The sequence below is a fragment of the Hyperoodon ampullatus genome (genome assembly GCF_949752795.1).
Source record: "Hyperoodon ampullatus genome assembly, chromosome: 13".
NCBI lineage: Eukaryota > Metazoa > Chordata > Mammalia > Artiodactyla > Ziphiidae > Hyperoodon > Hyperoodon ampullatus.
Genome location: NC_136926.1, coordinates 31,110,479 through 31,125,051, shown reverse-complemented (window position 1 = coordinate 31,125,051; position 14,573 = coordinate 31,110,479). Strand labels below are relative to the sequence as shown.

Below are 14,573 nucleotides of genomic sequence, written 5' to 3'. Positions count from 1 at the left end.
AGTCAGGCATGTGAAATATAATTGCTTCGTCACATGCATGCTGGTTATTTTGGAGAGATTTTGAAGGAGGAGGGATTTACTTTATATACTGTCATCTTCCTGCATTGGTCACATCTGTTCCTTTTGGATTCCATACAAGATAATGGAAATTTATGGTAGCCTCAGTAGGGGAAAAGTCAAGCCTAAGGATAATTGTGATCTCAAGTAACATTTAGCTATTCTTTAAATGTCACTAGTGTTAGTTGCCTAATATCTTAGAGTGCCTTGAGAGGTACAGAGCAACTTTCAAATGTATTTGTTTTTTATCAATTAAGTTTCATTTTGTTATTTAGCATTTTCTCATGGAGAAGAAAAATGTTTTAATGAAAAATTTAATATTTTAGTGATTGCTTATTTCTCACTTTTCTTCCTAGTTTCCCAAATAAAATTGTTGAGATGATAAACATTAACATTTTTTAAAGGAGCTTTTTATCAGAAATAATTTGGTAAAATGTTTTAAATACGAGTTCAAATTTAGTGACTAAATAGATATTAAAGACTAAAAAGATTACAACAGATTAGAAAATAATGCAGTATAATGATAACCATGGCCATTTTGAGAACAAGGATTTGAGGATTTGGATTCTAGGTGGATTTCTTACTCTAAGCAATCATCTCTTAAGGGAGGCAGAGCAAACATTTTTTTTTTAAGTTACTACTGCACTAGAATTCCAAGACCAGCTTGATGTATAGTCCTGGGTAAAGTAAATCAAAAAGGTTTGGACTGCTTAGGGAAGAAAAGGGTTTCAGCCTGGTCTGGTGGTGAAATGGCATCACAGAATTGTAGTATCTTTGCTGGGGTCACAGACTAGCCAGCTTCATGAGAACCATGCAGGGTCATTGCTGCTGGTGCTGAGAATCGCGTGCAGAGAGGAGCGAGCCTGTTGGGCAGGTGCAACTCAGTGACCAGAGAGCCAGGCTGCTATCCTTCCCTGGGGTAATTCCACACTCTTCATCACAGACATATCATGTATCATGAGGCTAACTTATTCACTTTAGAAACTTATATTTTTCCCTTTTAAAAAAGTAGGAGTCTCTTTAAAAGAACCATGGGGGGAAAAAACATATCTGTGTTGGAGAGCATTGCTTAATTACCTTCAGTTGATGAATCAGGAGCACAGATGACAACCTTACATCTCTCAGGTACACGTATGTGTGTAACTCAGAGAATCTGCATTTGACCTTTAATATGTATATTCAAAATGGTAAGCACTATGATATAGTGATTGAAACACACACAGGAGTATGTGTGTAGTATAATTTAAGTAATATATTAATATGCATAGGCAAAGAAGACCAGAAGAAAATAGGATGAAGAAATTATAAAGTGATGTTACACAGGAGAAATAAAAACACGTGGAAAAATGAGCCACACCTGTAATCAAAAAATCGAACCAATAGTGGTACCATTTTATACCTATTAGTGAAGTTTTTAAAAATATTTTTTCTGATGTTAAAACTAATACATGTGTTAGGCTAGGAATTTGGAGTTTTTAAAAATATTTTTTCTGATGTTAAAACTAATACATGTGTTAGGCTAGGAATTTGGAAAATACAGCAAAACTTGAAAAAAAATAAAAAGGCATAATTCCTCTGGCCAGAGTTTAATATGGATGCTATTTTGATGTATTTCTCTCATTTCTTTTTCCCTACATACACACACACACAGACTAACTTATGTACTGCTATCTTCAACTGACAAGCTATACAAAGTTTTTTCTAAATTATTAAGTATCTATAATATCAAATAGGACAACCTGAATGTCCCCTCAGGAGAATCCGTTTAAGTGATTACACATTAAATCCATGTAATATGCAGCCCTTAAAAACAGTTGTAAAGAAAATGCAACTTCAAAAGAAAATATCTACAACTGTTCAATGAAAAAAAGCCATATATGAAATGGAACATGCTGTGGTTTGAGCTCCTTATTTTCATAATAGTTGTTTTCATGCCATTAAATCCTACCTGAACTTCCTATACATCCTTCCTGCCTCAGTTCAGTGCTGTTGCTTTGAGAAGCCTGCTTTCCCTCACTTCTCCCAGTATACTGACTCTTTCCCAAGTGCACCCTTTGGACCTAGTGCCCACTGCCATTTTAGCGATTATCAGGTTGTGTAACTGTTGCAGCCCAGGACTGTGTTCTTTTCATCATGTCACCCGTAGCACCTAGTACTCTGTGCCTGGAGGAGCATAATAAATATTTACTTAAGATTGATTCTAAGTGTCGAATTAAGGTTTTGTGGGATATACAAAGGAAAAAAACATTCCCAATTTCCAGTAAAACTTACCTAATGAGAAATAATATAAATAGAATGCTTACATATAAACCCTAAAAAATCAAGTTCTTAAAAACGGCAAAGGGAGAACAGTCCTCAAGAACAAATTGTAAATAAGGCATCAATAAGACAAAATAACACCTGTCATATCAGTACATATTCTTGTATTCATTTAATCAAGGAGCAGAATAAATACTACTTCCAAAACAGCTGTTCCTTTTTTGCAGCATAAAGTTCTATGGCTTGATACTCTGTATTGCAGTATTGATAACTGGGAATGGAGTTATGCTTACAAGCAGTTGTTATTCCAAAAATGTTCTTTTTTATACCACATGTCAATATAACCGTGTCACTCATTGGCACTTAATAATAGTATCGTGTTAGAATATGACCACATCTTCTGCAAAAATAAGATTGTCATCTCTCCACAGCTCCTATCCAGTGCTGAAAACCTTACAGACACTCTAAAATGCTTCTGGAATTTGAATTTCCATGTAAAGAGAATATTTGGGAGCTAGATCACTTTAGAGGAAGCTTGATGTATTAAAATAAATTTATAACTTTAATATTATTAAATACTTAGCCAAAAAAGTGTTTGGTTACTTTTTATAATGAGTTTGGTTTTTTCCTCTTTTGGTCAGAGGCCTCAGTTTTCTTAGAGTTCTGGGTTTTCTTTTCAGTTGGAGGCCCCATGTATGCAATGTACATTTCAGCTAAGAAAAGATGCCCAACTAGGAAGAAAATAAACTATAAATTAAAAAACTAAAGAATAAAATAGCTTTTTTCTAATTATGTATCTATTCAATTTATCTGTTATAATCTTGACTGTATAATTGGGGGATATATTTCTTTTTTTTTTTTTTTAACAGATAGTAAAGCAGATAGTCATGTGTCTTGTATAGTTAAAACCATTCACCTTTATTCAAGTTCTGTCCTTTATGGGAATCATTTGCTCTTTTATGCTTTTAGTAATAAAATTCTGAAGCATATAAAACCATCTGTGATGTTTACTTAATTATAAACCCTTTAAGTTAGTGATCGTTAATCTTTTTTGCATCAAAGAATTTTACTTAAATATTCTTTCTCCAGGAAAAAAGAAAATGTACATATATGTAAAATTTTATAGGGGGCTTCCCTGGTGGTCCAGTGATTAAGACTCAGTGCTACCACTTCAGGGGATGCGGGCGGGTTCCATCCCTGGTCAGGGAACTAAGATCCCACATGCCACATGGCACAGCCAAAAAAAATTTTTTTTTACATAACATTAGTAGCCAGTGTTTTCCTGAATCCAGTCCCCTGAGTTATGAACCTCTTCATTATATTATACATACATTTTAATATTAGATACTTTTTTTGGTATCTGTGTTGTAAATCCAGTGTATTGTGTGCTTTCAGAAGTGTCACAGGGTGTCATCCAGAAGCAGCTTCTCTATAAAGCTTTTCCACAAAACTGTAGCAGAGTTCTTACATATTGCTGTTGTATTATTTACATATAAATATGAATTTTTTCTTTGAATTGTTCAAAATATTTGATGTATATGCTATATTTTTCTCTCAGTCTTACTTTTCTGACAGTTGTCTCTTGACTAACAGCAGATTTTCCTTTCTTATTCTAGATTCTGAAGAGGCTCGGTCTGTAAATCCTTCCAGTGTTGATGAAAATATTGACTCTGAGACAGAGAAAGACTCTCTCATCTGTGAAAGTAAACAAATAGTTCCCAGTAAAGCAGCTCTTCCATGTGCCCTTGATGAGTATGAGTTCAAAGATGACGAGGAGGAAGCAGTAAACAAGATGATCGATGGCAGGCGCATTCTTAGGAAAGAGCTGAGAAGAGAGAACGAGGCTCAAGTAGAAAAGAGTAGCTTATTTGCAAAACAGGAAAAAGCTTTCTATCCTAAATCATTTAAAAGTAAAAAACAAAAGCCATCTAGGGTTTTGTATTCAAGTTCTGAAAGTTCAGATGAAGAAATTCTTCAGAACAAAAAGTGTTCTGCTCCATGTTCTGTCGCTGAAACATCGAATTCTGATATACAGACCAGAAAGGAATATGGAGTTTCAAATGAACACAAACAGAAAGGCAAAGTTAAAAGAAAATTAAAGAACCAGAACAAAAATAAAGAGAACCAAGAGCTGAAGCAAGAAAAAGAGGGGAAAGAAAATACCAGAGTAACAAACTTGACAGTTAATACTGCACTAGATTGTTCAGAAAAGACCAGAGAGGAGGGGAATTTTAGGAAATCTTTTAGCCCAAAAGATGATACTTCATTACATTTATTTCATATTTCCACTGGTAAATCTCCCAAACATTCTTGTGGACTCAGTGAAAAGCAGTCAACACCACTAAAACAAGAACATTCTAAGACATGTTTATCACCAGGAAGTTCTGAAATGTCATTACAGCCTGATCTCGTTCGGTATGATAATATAGAATCTGAATTCTTGCCAGAAAGTTCAAGTGTAAAATCTTGTAAGCATAAGGAAAAAAACAAACATCAGAAAGATTTCCACTTAGAATTTGGTGAAAAGTCAAATGCCAAAATAAAGGATGAAGATCACAGTCCAACATTTGAAAACTCAGATTGCACGCTGAAAAAAATGGATAAAGAGGGTAAAACATTAAAAAAGCATAAATTAAAACATAAAGAAAGGGAAAAAGAAAAGCATAAAAAAGAAATTGAAGGTGAAAAGGAAAAATACAAAAATAGGGATGGTGCTAAAGAGCTGCAACGGAGTGTGGAATTTGATAGAGAATTTTGGAAAGAGAATTTTTTTAAAAGTGATGAAACTGAAGATCTATTTTTAAGTATGGAACATGAGTCCCTAACATTAGAAAAAAAATCAAAGTTGGAGAAAAACATAAAAGAGGATAAATCAACCAAGGAAAAACATGTCTCCAAAGAGAGGAACTTTAAAGAAGAACGAGAAAAGATTAAAAAGGAAAGTGAGAAATCTTTTAGGGAGGAAAAAATAAGAGATTTGAAAGATGAGAGAGAGAATGTACCAAGTGATAAAGAAACAGAATTCAGTTCTTTAGGTATAAGTGCCAGTGAAGAGTCTATAGGGTTACATTCAGTGGAAAAAGAAATAGAAATTGAAAAACAAGAAAAGCATATGAAAGAAAGTAAGGAAAAATCTGAGAAACGGTTTCAAAGTAAAGAAAAGGACGCTGAGAAGGCTGAAAGAAAAAATTCTGAAAAAGAGAAGAAGATAAAACATGAGCATAAGTCAGAGAAAGACAGATTAGATCCTAGTGAATGTGTTGACAGAATAAAAGAAAAAGACAAGCTATATTCACATCACACAGAAAAATGCCATAAAGAAGGTGAGAAGATAAAAAACATTACTACCGTTAAAAAAACTGATGACAGAGAGAAAAGTAGAGAAAAGATAGATAGGAAACATGACAAAGAAAAACTTGAAAAAGAGAGACATCCTGCAGAGAGCAAAGAGAAGCACTTGATGGAAAAAAAAAAACAATCAGATAATACTGAGTATACTAAATCAGAAAAAAGCAAAAATAAAGAAAAAGATAGGGAGGTAGATAAAAAGGAAAAATCTAGAGATAATGTAAATATAACTAACTCCAAACAGTTCCAGGAAGAGAGGAGGTCAAGTATAGCAGACAGCAATAAAGCACAACATGAAAAAACTTTCTCTCTTAAAGAAAAAACAAAAGATGAGCCTTTGAGAACTCCTGATGGTAAAGAAAAAGACAAAAAAGATAAAGATATAGACAGATACAAAGAACGAGACAAACACAAGGATAAAGTTCAACTAAGTAGTTCACTCAAAGTAAAATCCGAAGCAGATAAGCCTAAACCTAAGTCATCACCAGCATCAAAAGATACTCGACCCAAAGAAAAGAGGCTAGTGAATGATGACTTAATGCAGACCAGCTTTGAACGGATGCTAAGCCTTAAAGACCTAGAAATAGAGCAGTGGCACAGAAAACACAAGGAAAAGATTAAGCAAAAAGAAAAAGAACGGTTGAGAAATCGTAATTGTTTAGAACTTAAAGTAAAAGATAAAGAAAAAACAAAGCATGTACCAGCTGAGTCCAAAAATAAAGAACTTACTAGGTCGAAGAGTTCAGAGTTGACTGATGCTTATACCAAGGAGAAACGTTGCAAAGATGCTGTAAGTAACAGGTCACAATCTGTCGACACCAAAAATACAGTGAATTTAGGCAGGTCATCCTTTGTTTCAGATAACAGCTTAAACAGATCTCCTAGATCAGAAAGTGAAAAGCCAGGTCTCAGCTCCAGGTCTGTATCCATGATTTCAGTGGCTAGCTCAGAAGATTCTTGCCATACTACAGTGACAACCCCAAGGCTTCCAGTGGAGTATGACTCAGACTTTATGTTAGAGGGTTCAGATTCCCAAATGTCCTTTTCCCAGTCACCGTTTTTGTCAATTGCCAAATCTCCTGCCCTTCATGAAAGGGAGTCGGATAGCCTGGCTGAACTACCAGAGCGGATTAAAGCATCGTATACAAGCAGACTTCCAACAGCCCATCTCCGGTCCTCCTTGGTAGAAGATGCTAAACTAGTTATAAATGAGGGGAGACCAACTGCAGAAGTTCGAAGATGTAGCATGCCATCTGTTATTTGCGAACATACAAAACACTTCCAAACAATATCAGAAGAAAGCAGTCAAGATGGCTTAGTTGTGCCAAGAGATGCTTGTCCTTCTCCCAAACCTGAGGTACCCTCGGATGTGCCCGAAAGAGAACTTTCAAGTGCGTCTAACACACATTCCAGTTTTGCAGCCTCTCCAACTAGATCTGTAAACAGCAAATATACTTCTGCTGATACAAATGGTATAAAGAACACTGCTGCAGTGGGCACTTTGATGGACAGTCCTGTGTATCTAGAGCCGTCTAATCAGGTTGGTGTGATCCAAAGTAAATCATGGGAAATACCTGTTGATAGACGGGAGTCATTAAGCGCCAGTGACTTCATCTGCCCAAATTCTACTACACCTGATCAAGATTCCTCTGTTCAGGGTTTTTGTAATTCTGAAAACAAAATATTGAAAGAACAGAATATTGATTTTGTATCCTTGCACCAGACTGAATTGCCAGGAAACACTTGTGCTCAGGATCCAGCATCCTTTCTCCCTTCACAGCAACCTTGCTCTTTTCACAGCCAATCACTTTCAGATGCTGAATCTAAGCATAGATCTTTGTCATATGTTGCCAATCAAGAGCCAGGTATTTTACAACAGGAAAATGCAATTCAAATTATCAATTCTGTTTTAGATACTGATAATGAATCTACAAAAGATATGGAGAATACTTTTATCCTAACAGATGTTCAAAAGACAGATGCCTTTGTCCCAGTGTTCTCTGAAAGCGCTGTTCAAGAAACAGCACCGAATTTTGAGAAAGCTAATACTTTGCCTGTATTACCATCAGAAAAGGACTTTAATGGAAGTGATGCCTCTTCCCAGCCAAATACACATTATGCATTTAGCAAACTGATGTATAAGTCTTCCAGTGGCCATGAGGCTGAAAATAGCACTTCTGATATTCAGGTTATTTCACATGAAAAAGAAAACAAACTGGAGAGTTTGGTTTTGACTCATTTGAATGATAAGTGTGATTCTGATTTATGTGAAATGAATGCAGGGATGCCAAAAGGAAACCTGAATGAACAGGATAATCCAAAACATTGTCCTGAAAGTGAAAAGTGTTTGCTTTCCATAGAAGATGAAGAATCACAACAGAGTATTTTATCGAGTCTGGAAAACCATTCACAACAACCAGCTCAACCAGAAATGCACAGATATGGACACTTAGTTAAAGTAGAATTAGAAGAAAGTGCTGAAGATGATAAAACTGAAAACCACATTCCTCAAAGGATGACTAGAAACAAAGCAAATACAATAGCAAATCAAAGCAAACAGATTCTTGCTACCTGTACACTATTAGCAGATAAAGATGCTGAGTCTTCATCCCCTAGAGGAAGAATAAGATTAACTGAGGAGGATGATCCTCAGATTCACCACCCACGGAAAAGGAAAGTGTCAAGAGTGCCTCAGCCTGTGCAAGCAAGTCCCTCTTTACTGCAAGCAAAAGAGAAAACTCAGCAGTCTCTGGCAGCCATCGTGGACTCTCTGAAACTAGACGAGATCCAGCCGTACAGTTCAGAGAGAGCAAATCCGTATTTTGAATACTTGCACATAAGGAAAAAAATCGAAGAAAAACGCAAATTGTTGTGTAGTGTTATCCCTCAAGCACCTCAGTATTACGATGAATATGTGACATTTAATGGATCGTATCTCCTGGATGGAAACCCTTTAAGCAAGATCTGCATCCCCACAGTAAGTGACCTCACTTGATACACACCTGCAACCCGTTCGCTAGGAATGTGACGAAAGTCATGTATAGTTTTAAATTTTCTAGTAGCCACATTTTAAAAAGTAAAAAGAAACAGGCAAAATTAGTTTTAATATTTCAGTGTCAAAATAGAATCAATATAGAAAAGTTACTGAGATAGTCTATAATCTTTTTTTTTTTTTTTTTGGTGCTGAGTATTTGAAATCCAGTGGGCTAGCAGTATGTCTCAGTTCAGACCAACCACGTGTCAGTCAGTGCTCAGTAGCCGTGTGTAGGCTGTGCTACCTTATTGAACAGCACTGGTCCATGGTATTTTGTTCCTTACCTGCTTTTTCTTTCAACCCTAAGGAGTTATACTTTTATTTCTCTGCAGGGTAATTCCTTTCCATGTGCTTTTGATCCCATTCCCTCCAGTCTTCTCTGGAACCTTCCTCTATGAAAACACTTCTTGCTAATATATTTTACATTTTTCTCTCTCCACTGGCCTTTATCCACCCACTCTGAACATATTTGGGTCTCCTTCATCCCAGGGAGAAAAAGGTTGCCCCTTGCCTGTCACAGTTTGTCTAGCTCAGCCTCTCTCACTGCCGCACCTTGGAGAGTGGTCTGTGCCTGACGTCTCCTCTCTGTCACTTCCTGTTCCTCCTGTCACCGTTATGTGCACTGACAGAGCTCACCAGTGAGCTTGTAATTGCCTGATTGTTTGGCCTCTCCCTTTTTCTTTCTGCTTGATCTCTGTCATATTTGATATCATGACCATCTTGTTCATAAAGTTCCCCCCCACTCCCCAGTCTTTCCTGATGGTGCACTCTTCTGGTCCTCTTGCCTCACTAATCTTTTTCTATCTTTTTATGGCTCCTCTGCCCACTCCTTAAACATCCGAGTTCTCCAGGAATCAAATTTTCAGGCACCTTTCATTCAGTGAGGTCCTGTCTCTTTCTGTGGTTTCAGCAGTCTTCCACACACCAGTTAGTCCCAAAAAATTCTGTTGAGCCATATCGTCTCTGTTGATCTCTAGACTCAAATATAGGTGCCTCCTGGGCATCATCACCTAAATGACCGGAGGCACCTGTAATGGGCTTGGTTCCCCAGGAAGCTGACTCTGAGACTGTGAGCAATCCCTGTGTGTGTGAGGGAATCGGAAGCGGGTAGAGCAAGCAGGTGAACTGAAATAAATGCAGGTGCAACAGTGACTCAGGGCACCTGCGGGAGCTGCTAACGGGGAGTCTACCCTCAGGGAAGGAATGTGACCTTGGGCTCCCCGCGTTCTTGGAGGGAGGGCCTAACCACACACCCACTCCCACTTCAGACCCACACAGACCAAAAGGGAATGAGTTACTACCCGGTCCCTTCAAAACAAATTTGTATTTATTAGTGAGGACACCCACAGTAGAAACCAAATTCTGACCATTCTACCTTCCAGTATCTGTACCTTCTACTACTGCCTTCGTTTAGGGCCCTCGTCATTACCTCACTCTCAACGTCGCAGCAAGTCTTTCACTTCTTTTTTCTCCTAGTTTCTTTCTATTGGAGCATTCTCTCTTGTTGTTAAATTTATGTCCGTTCAAAAGCAATAAAAAGCTGTTTCCCTATTGGAGTATCTCAGCTGTGATTAGCTGGCTTCCCATTGCCCACAACATAAAACCCATATCTAAGCCCAGCATAATCATTCATTCACAGTCTGACCCCAGTCTACCCCTCCTGCTTCATCTTCTCACCACTCATCCAAATCACCTAGTGTTTCAGCCAAACTGAACTCACTCTTCTTTGGAATCTCTTGTTTCACTACTTGGGTTCTTTGGCAGCGCTCTTCCCTCTATGCAAAATGTTGTTTTTGCCGGGCCCGCTTTTCTCTCCTCTTCCATCGATTGTACCCACTGTGATGTCACCTCTGTGCAAGGTCTTGTCAACCAGAATTGATTGTGTCTTCCTTATACCTCCCCTGTTATGTTGCAGTTAACTGTTTAACATGTCTGCCTCTCCCTCTGAGCTATAATCCAATTAAAGGTTACGACACTTTTGATCTCTTGTAGAATTAGTCTTACATCTATCTTCAGCCCCGAATACACTACTGATTTCCATAACCATGTGTCTAGCTGCTTCTGGACGTCTCCTGAATGTCCCACAATATCCTTAAAATCATTATGTCCAATACCAAACATGCTTATCTTATCTCAGAAGTGCTCTTTTTGCTCCATCTGCTTCAGTTACCATCATTATCTGTTATCTCACTTCCCAGGCTGGGAACCCAAAACTCAACCCTCCCCTCTTCCTTCCTGTCACATCAGTCACTAAGTCCTATTGATTCATCTCACTTCCTTTCCCCTCTTCTTTCTTACCACTGTCATACAGGGACCTCATGACCTCCTTAGACTACTGCATTATCACACATGTGAATATAGCATAATCAGATATTCAAAAATTGCATATGCATGTAATTAATAACTGTGCTAAGCATAGTGCTAACTGGATATCAGAAATGAGCAAAACAGACGTTCTGAGCAGCTGCCATAGGTTCTAGTCCAGTCTCTTCTAGGCTAGTCAGTCTACTTATTGTCTGGATTCCTTATATGAAACTCAGATATGATTCATGACTACCTGGCTAAACATCTAAAGAAGACGCAGTTTTCTATAAGCTAAGTCCCCACTCCTCCCATGCACGGTCCTCCCATGCAGGCTTGGCTGTGGTTACTACCCTGCTGTACTCGGTGGTCCCCAGGCCATTCCCTGCCGGTTCATAGCCTGCCTTTGCACATGTTCCTTCTTTCAAAGCCCAGCTCAGAGGAGATCAGACAGTTAGAGGAATGGTGGTTCTTTATTCCCGCTTTCGTGGAATATACCTGATGCAAGTGCCTTTTAAATCTTGGACAGAGATTTTGATATTATTCTACTAATAGTAAACAGTAGTAGATTTAAAAGAATAGAGTTGTAAATAAATTTGTCATTCTTTCAAATTGTCAGCAAGATAATTTGTTAATGATTCAAAAAATATAAAGCTAATTTCCTTTTTTCCTTTATTTCTCCTTAAAGGATAAGAACTTTGAACTGAACTATATTTGTATCATAGGGTTGAAATATAGATAAAGCTATAAAGAACACATTTAAATTAGAAATTTTTACAAACTGTTTCACTAAAAACAATTTCTAATAAACCGTGTTAGGTTGCCCTTTTAGCACTATCTGCCTACTGATACCTATATGTATGTATACACGTGTATTTGGTGTGATGCATATTTGTGTATATGTTATGCATGCCTGTGTTTACTATCAGCTTTGCTTATTCCTGCAAAGATGATGTGATACAAGTTTAATCCCCTTGCAGCAGTTCTGGGGATATAACTTTAATTAAATTAGAATTTAGTGTTGTTTCAAAAGGGGTTATAAACAGAGCTTAGAATTATTTCTGGATGTAGTAGGGAATTTTTTCTTTGTTTTTAATGAGAATTACTAAAGTAGAGAAACACACAGTACAATGTAGTAGAAAAAGTAGTAGATTTCCAAGTAGCATACATGAGTTTGTTTAGATTTTGCTGCAAACCACCTATGTGATCTTGAAGAATTCGCTTCACTTCTCTGATCCTTAGTTTTGATATCTGTAAAACAATAATGTCTACCCCACCTCAAAGCAGGTTGAAATAGTGTATGCCACAGCCCATTGAAAACTTTAAAACATTGTACAGATTTAAGAGGTTACCATTATTTTACCCAGCTCAAAATTACTTTAAGGGTCACATTTACTAGAGCTAATATGCGAACCCTCCACCTTTTGCTCATAAAAAGCCGTACTTTTGAGTTTACTGGACTAAAACTAGTTTATTTGAAACTTAGTTTTTGAAAAGTAATAAAGACCAGAATAACAAAAATTGTTTTGTTACATTACTTTTCATATTTACCAATATTTTATCCATTTGTTTCCTTTCAGTCTGCTAATTGCCTTTTTGTCAAAGTGGTTTCTTCGCTTTGTCTATGTAATCTGATTATAGAACCTGTTAATAAACGTGGTACGTTGTCTGCAGAGTCCACTTACGTGTTCATTCTTCTATCACATGCTTTTCTTAAAACTTAGCCAGAATGCTGCTGTTTTTCCAGAGGAAATAAAGGGAAGAAAAATAACATTTTAGGTCAGGTTCCCAAAACTCAAATGAACGGGGGAGGAAAAAAAGAAAAAGACTTGTCACAAGCTGGTATACACAGAAACCCTACAGAGGGATGGAGGTGTGGGTGATGAGAAGAAAGGGTGTCCCAAGGAAGCTGTCAAGAGAGCTTCTGTTCTAGAGACTCCTGGGACTCACAGATGCTAAAAAAGACAAAATCTCCACGCCTGATTTACTTACAGGTAGATGAGGAAAACAGCAAAAGGAAAGTTTCCTCAAAAGTCTCCATATAGAGACTTCTCTATAGATTGATATATGTTGAGAATTCCCAAATTTATATATTCTGCCCAAACCTCGCTCCTCAGCTTCTTTTTTGCTAACTGGATAGCTCCACAGACTCAACATTTCAGCACTGAACTTGCCCCCAAACCTGCTTCTCTTTCCTTGTGTCCCCTCCTGTGGTCTCTATTACTAGCCATCCAGTCCTCGTGCTAAGGACCTACAGGTCCTCAGCTGCTCCCTCTCTTTTATCCTAAATCAGTCAGTTACCCGCATTTTTAGACTCCCATCTCTTCCACTCCCTCCTCATCTAACACCAATGTAACAGTGATGTGCTTCCTTAATTCCTTGCCTACAATGTTGTCCCCCTAATATCTGTTCTCCAAATATAGCAGTGAGCTATTAAAACCTTCCACTGGTTCCCCATTACATACAAAATTTACCCTAATGTGTTACAAAATAATATGTGTTCCACAGTATGTTCATTAAATACCTTCTCCAGTAGGGAGAGAGGGGTGTTTTCCATGATCAAATAAGTTTGGGAAACACCATTTATCTAAAAATAAATAGATTTCTTCACTGTAGAACTTCTGAGAACTATTAAAATTTAATTTGTTAATTACAAGATACCTAAATAAGTACATATATACAGTGTTTCCCAAACTTACTTGTCCTTGGGACCGTTTCCGGTAAATCATCTCTATGCACCCAGTGTTCTGTGGGTCATGCTTGAAGAAACGCTGTTTCCAGAACAGACTACAAGCTTTATTACTGGGGCCCTGCTGCCCTCTCCAGCCTTGTATCCCACCCTTCCTGCCCTCACATTTATGTTCCAGGAACTCAGGACAGCCTGCAGTTGCCTCCTGATACCAGAGTGTTCTCATGCTGGTGATTATACTGTCCTCTCGTGTGTGAATTATCTCCCTCCCTTCTTTCCCTTTCTTTTTTCCCCACAACTCATTTCTCTTAACTCTTTACTCTGGCTCTTCCTTTAAGATAGAGCTCAGGCATTACCCTCTCAAAGAAGCTTTCTCTGACACTCCGGTCTCAAAGGAGTAGATATTTGTCCTCTGTGCTGCTTGAAGGACGCCCGTATGACTTTGCAAAACTAAAATAATAGCACCAAACTCTACTCTTGCCTCTTCTTATTAAATTTAAAGAAGTTTACAGACACATAAATCAAATGCATTACTGCAATTAGAGACCTGAAAAATGATCAGCCCCAGTAAGTTATTGGTATTGTAGAATTTTCTGCATTGATTCAACTGATTGTTATTTGACATATTTTCAATTCCCCATGATTCCTATAAACTGTTTACTATTTATAAATAGAGTCTTGATTGGATCCAGGTTTGTGTCTTTGGCAAGAGTGTTTCCTGTATAGTACTGCGTAATCCCTGTAGCACCACATCAGGAAGCACACAGTATCTGCTTGTTCCCCCTTCAGAAGAGTCCCCAGAGTTATTAAACTGTGCCAAAATGTGCTCAGATAACCTTTGTTACTTCACTCTAATATGCTGACAGCAATTAAAAGCTTGGGGGG

The 14,573-nt window shown here is 37.6% G+C and overlaps 1 protein-coding gene across 1 annotated transcript in view; it reads left to right on the top strand.

Annotated features, from left to right (window-relative positions):
* ANKRD12 (ankyrin repeat domain 12) overlaps positions 1 to 14,573 on the top strand; it is a gene marked incomplete at its 3' end in the record, with an annotated part of 109,845 nt that overhangs the window by 85,778 nt on the left and 9,494 nt on the right. Inside the window, exon 9 of the mRNA XM_079717028.1 lies at positions 3,933 to 8,641. Coding sequence (XP_079573154.1) covers positions 3,933 to 8,641 — 4,709 coding nt within the window. The remainder of the gene's footprint in view (positions 1 to 3,932; positions 8,642 to 14,573) is intronic.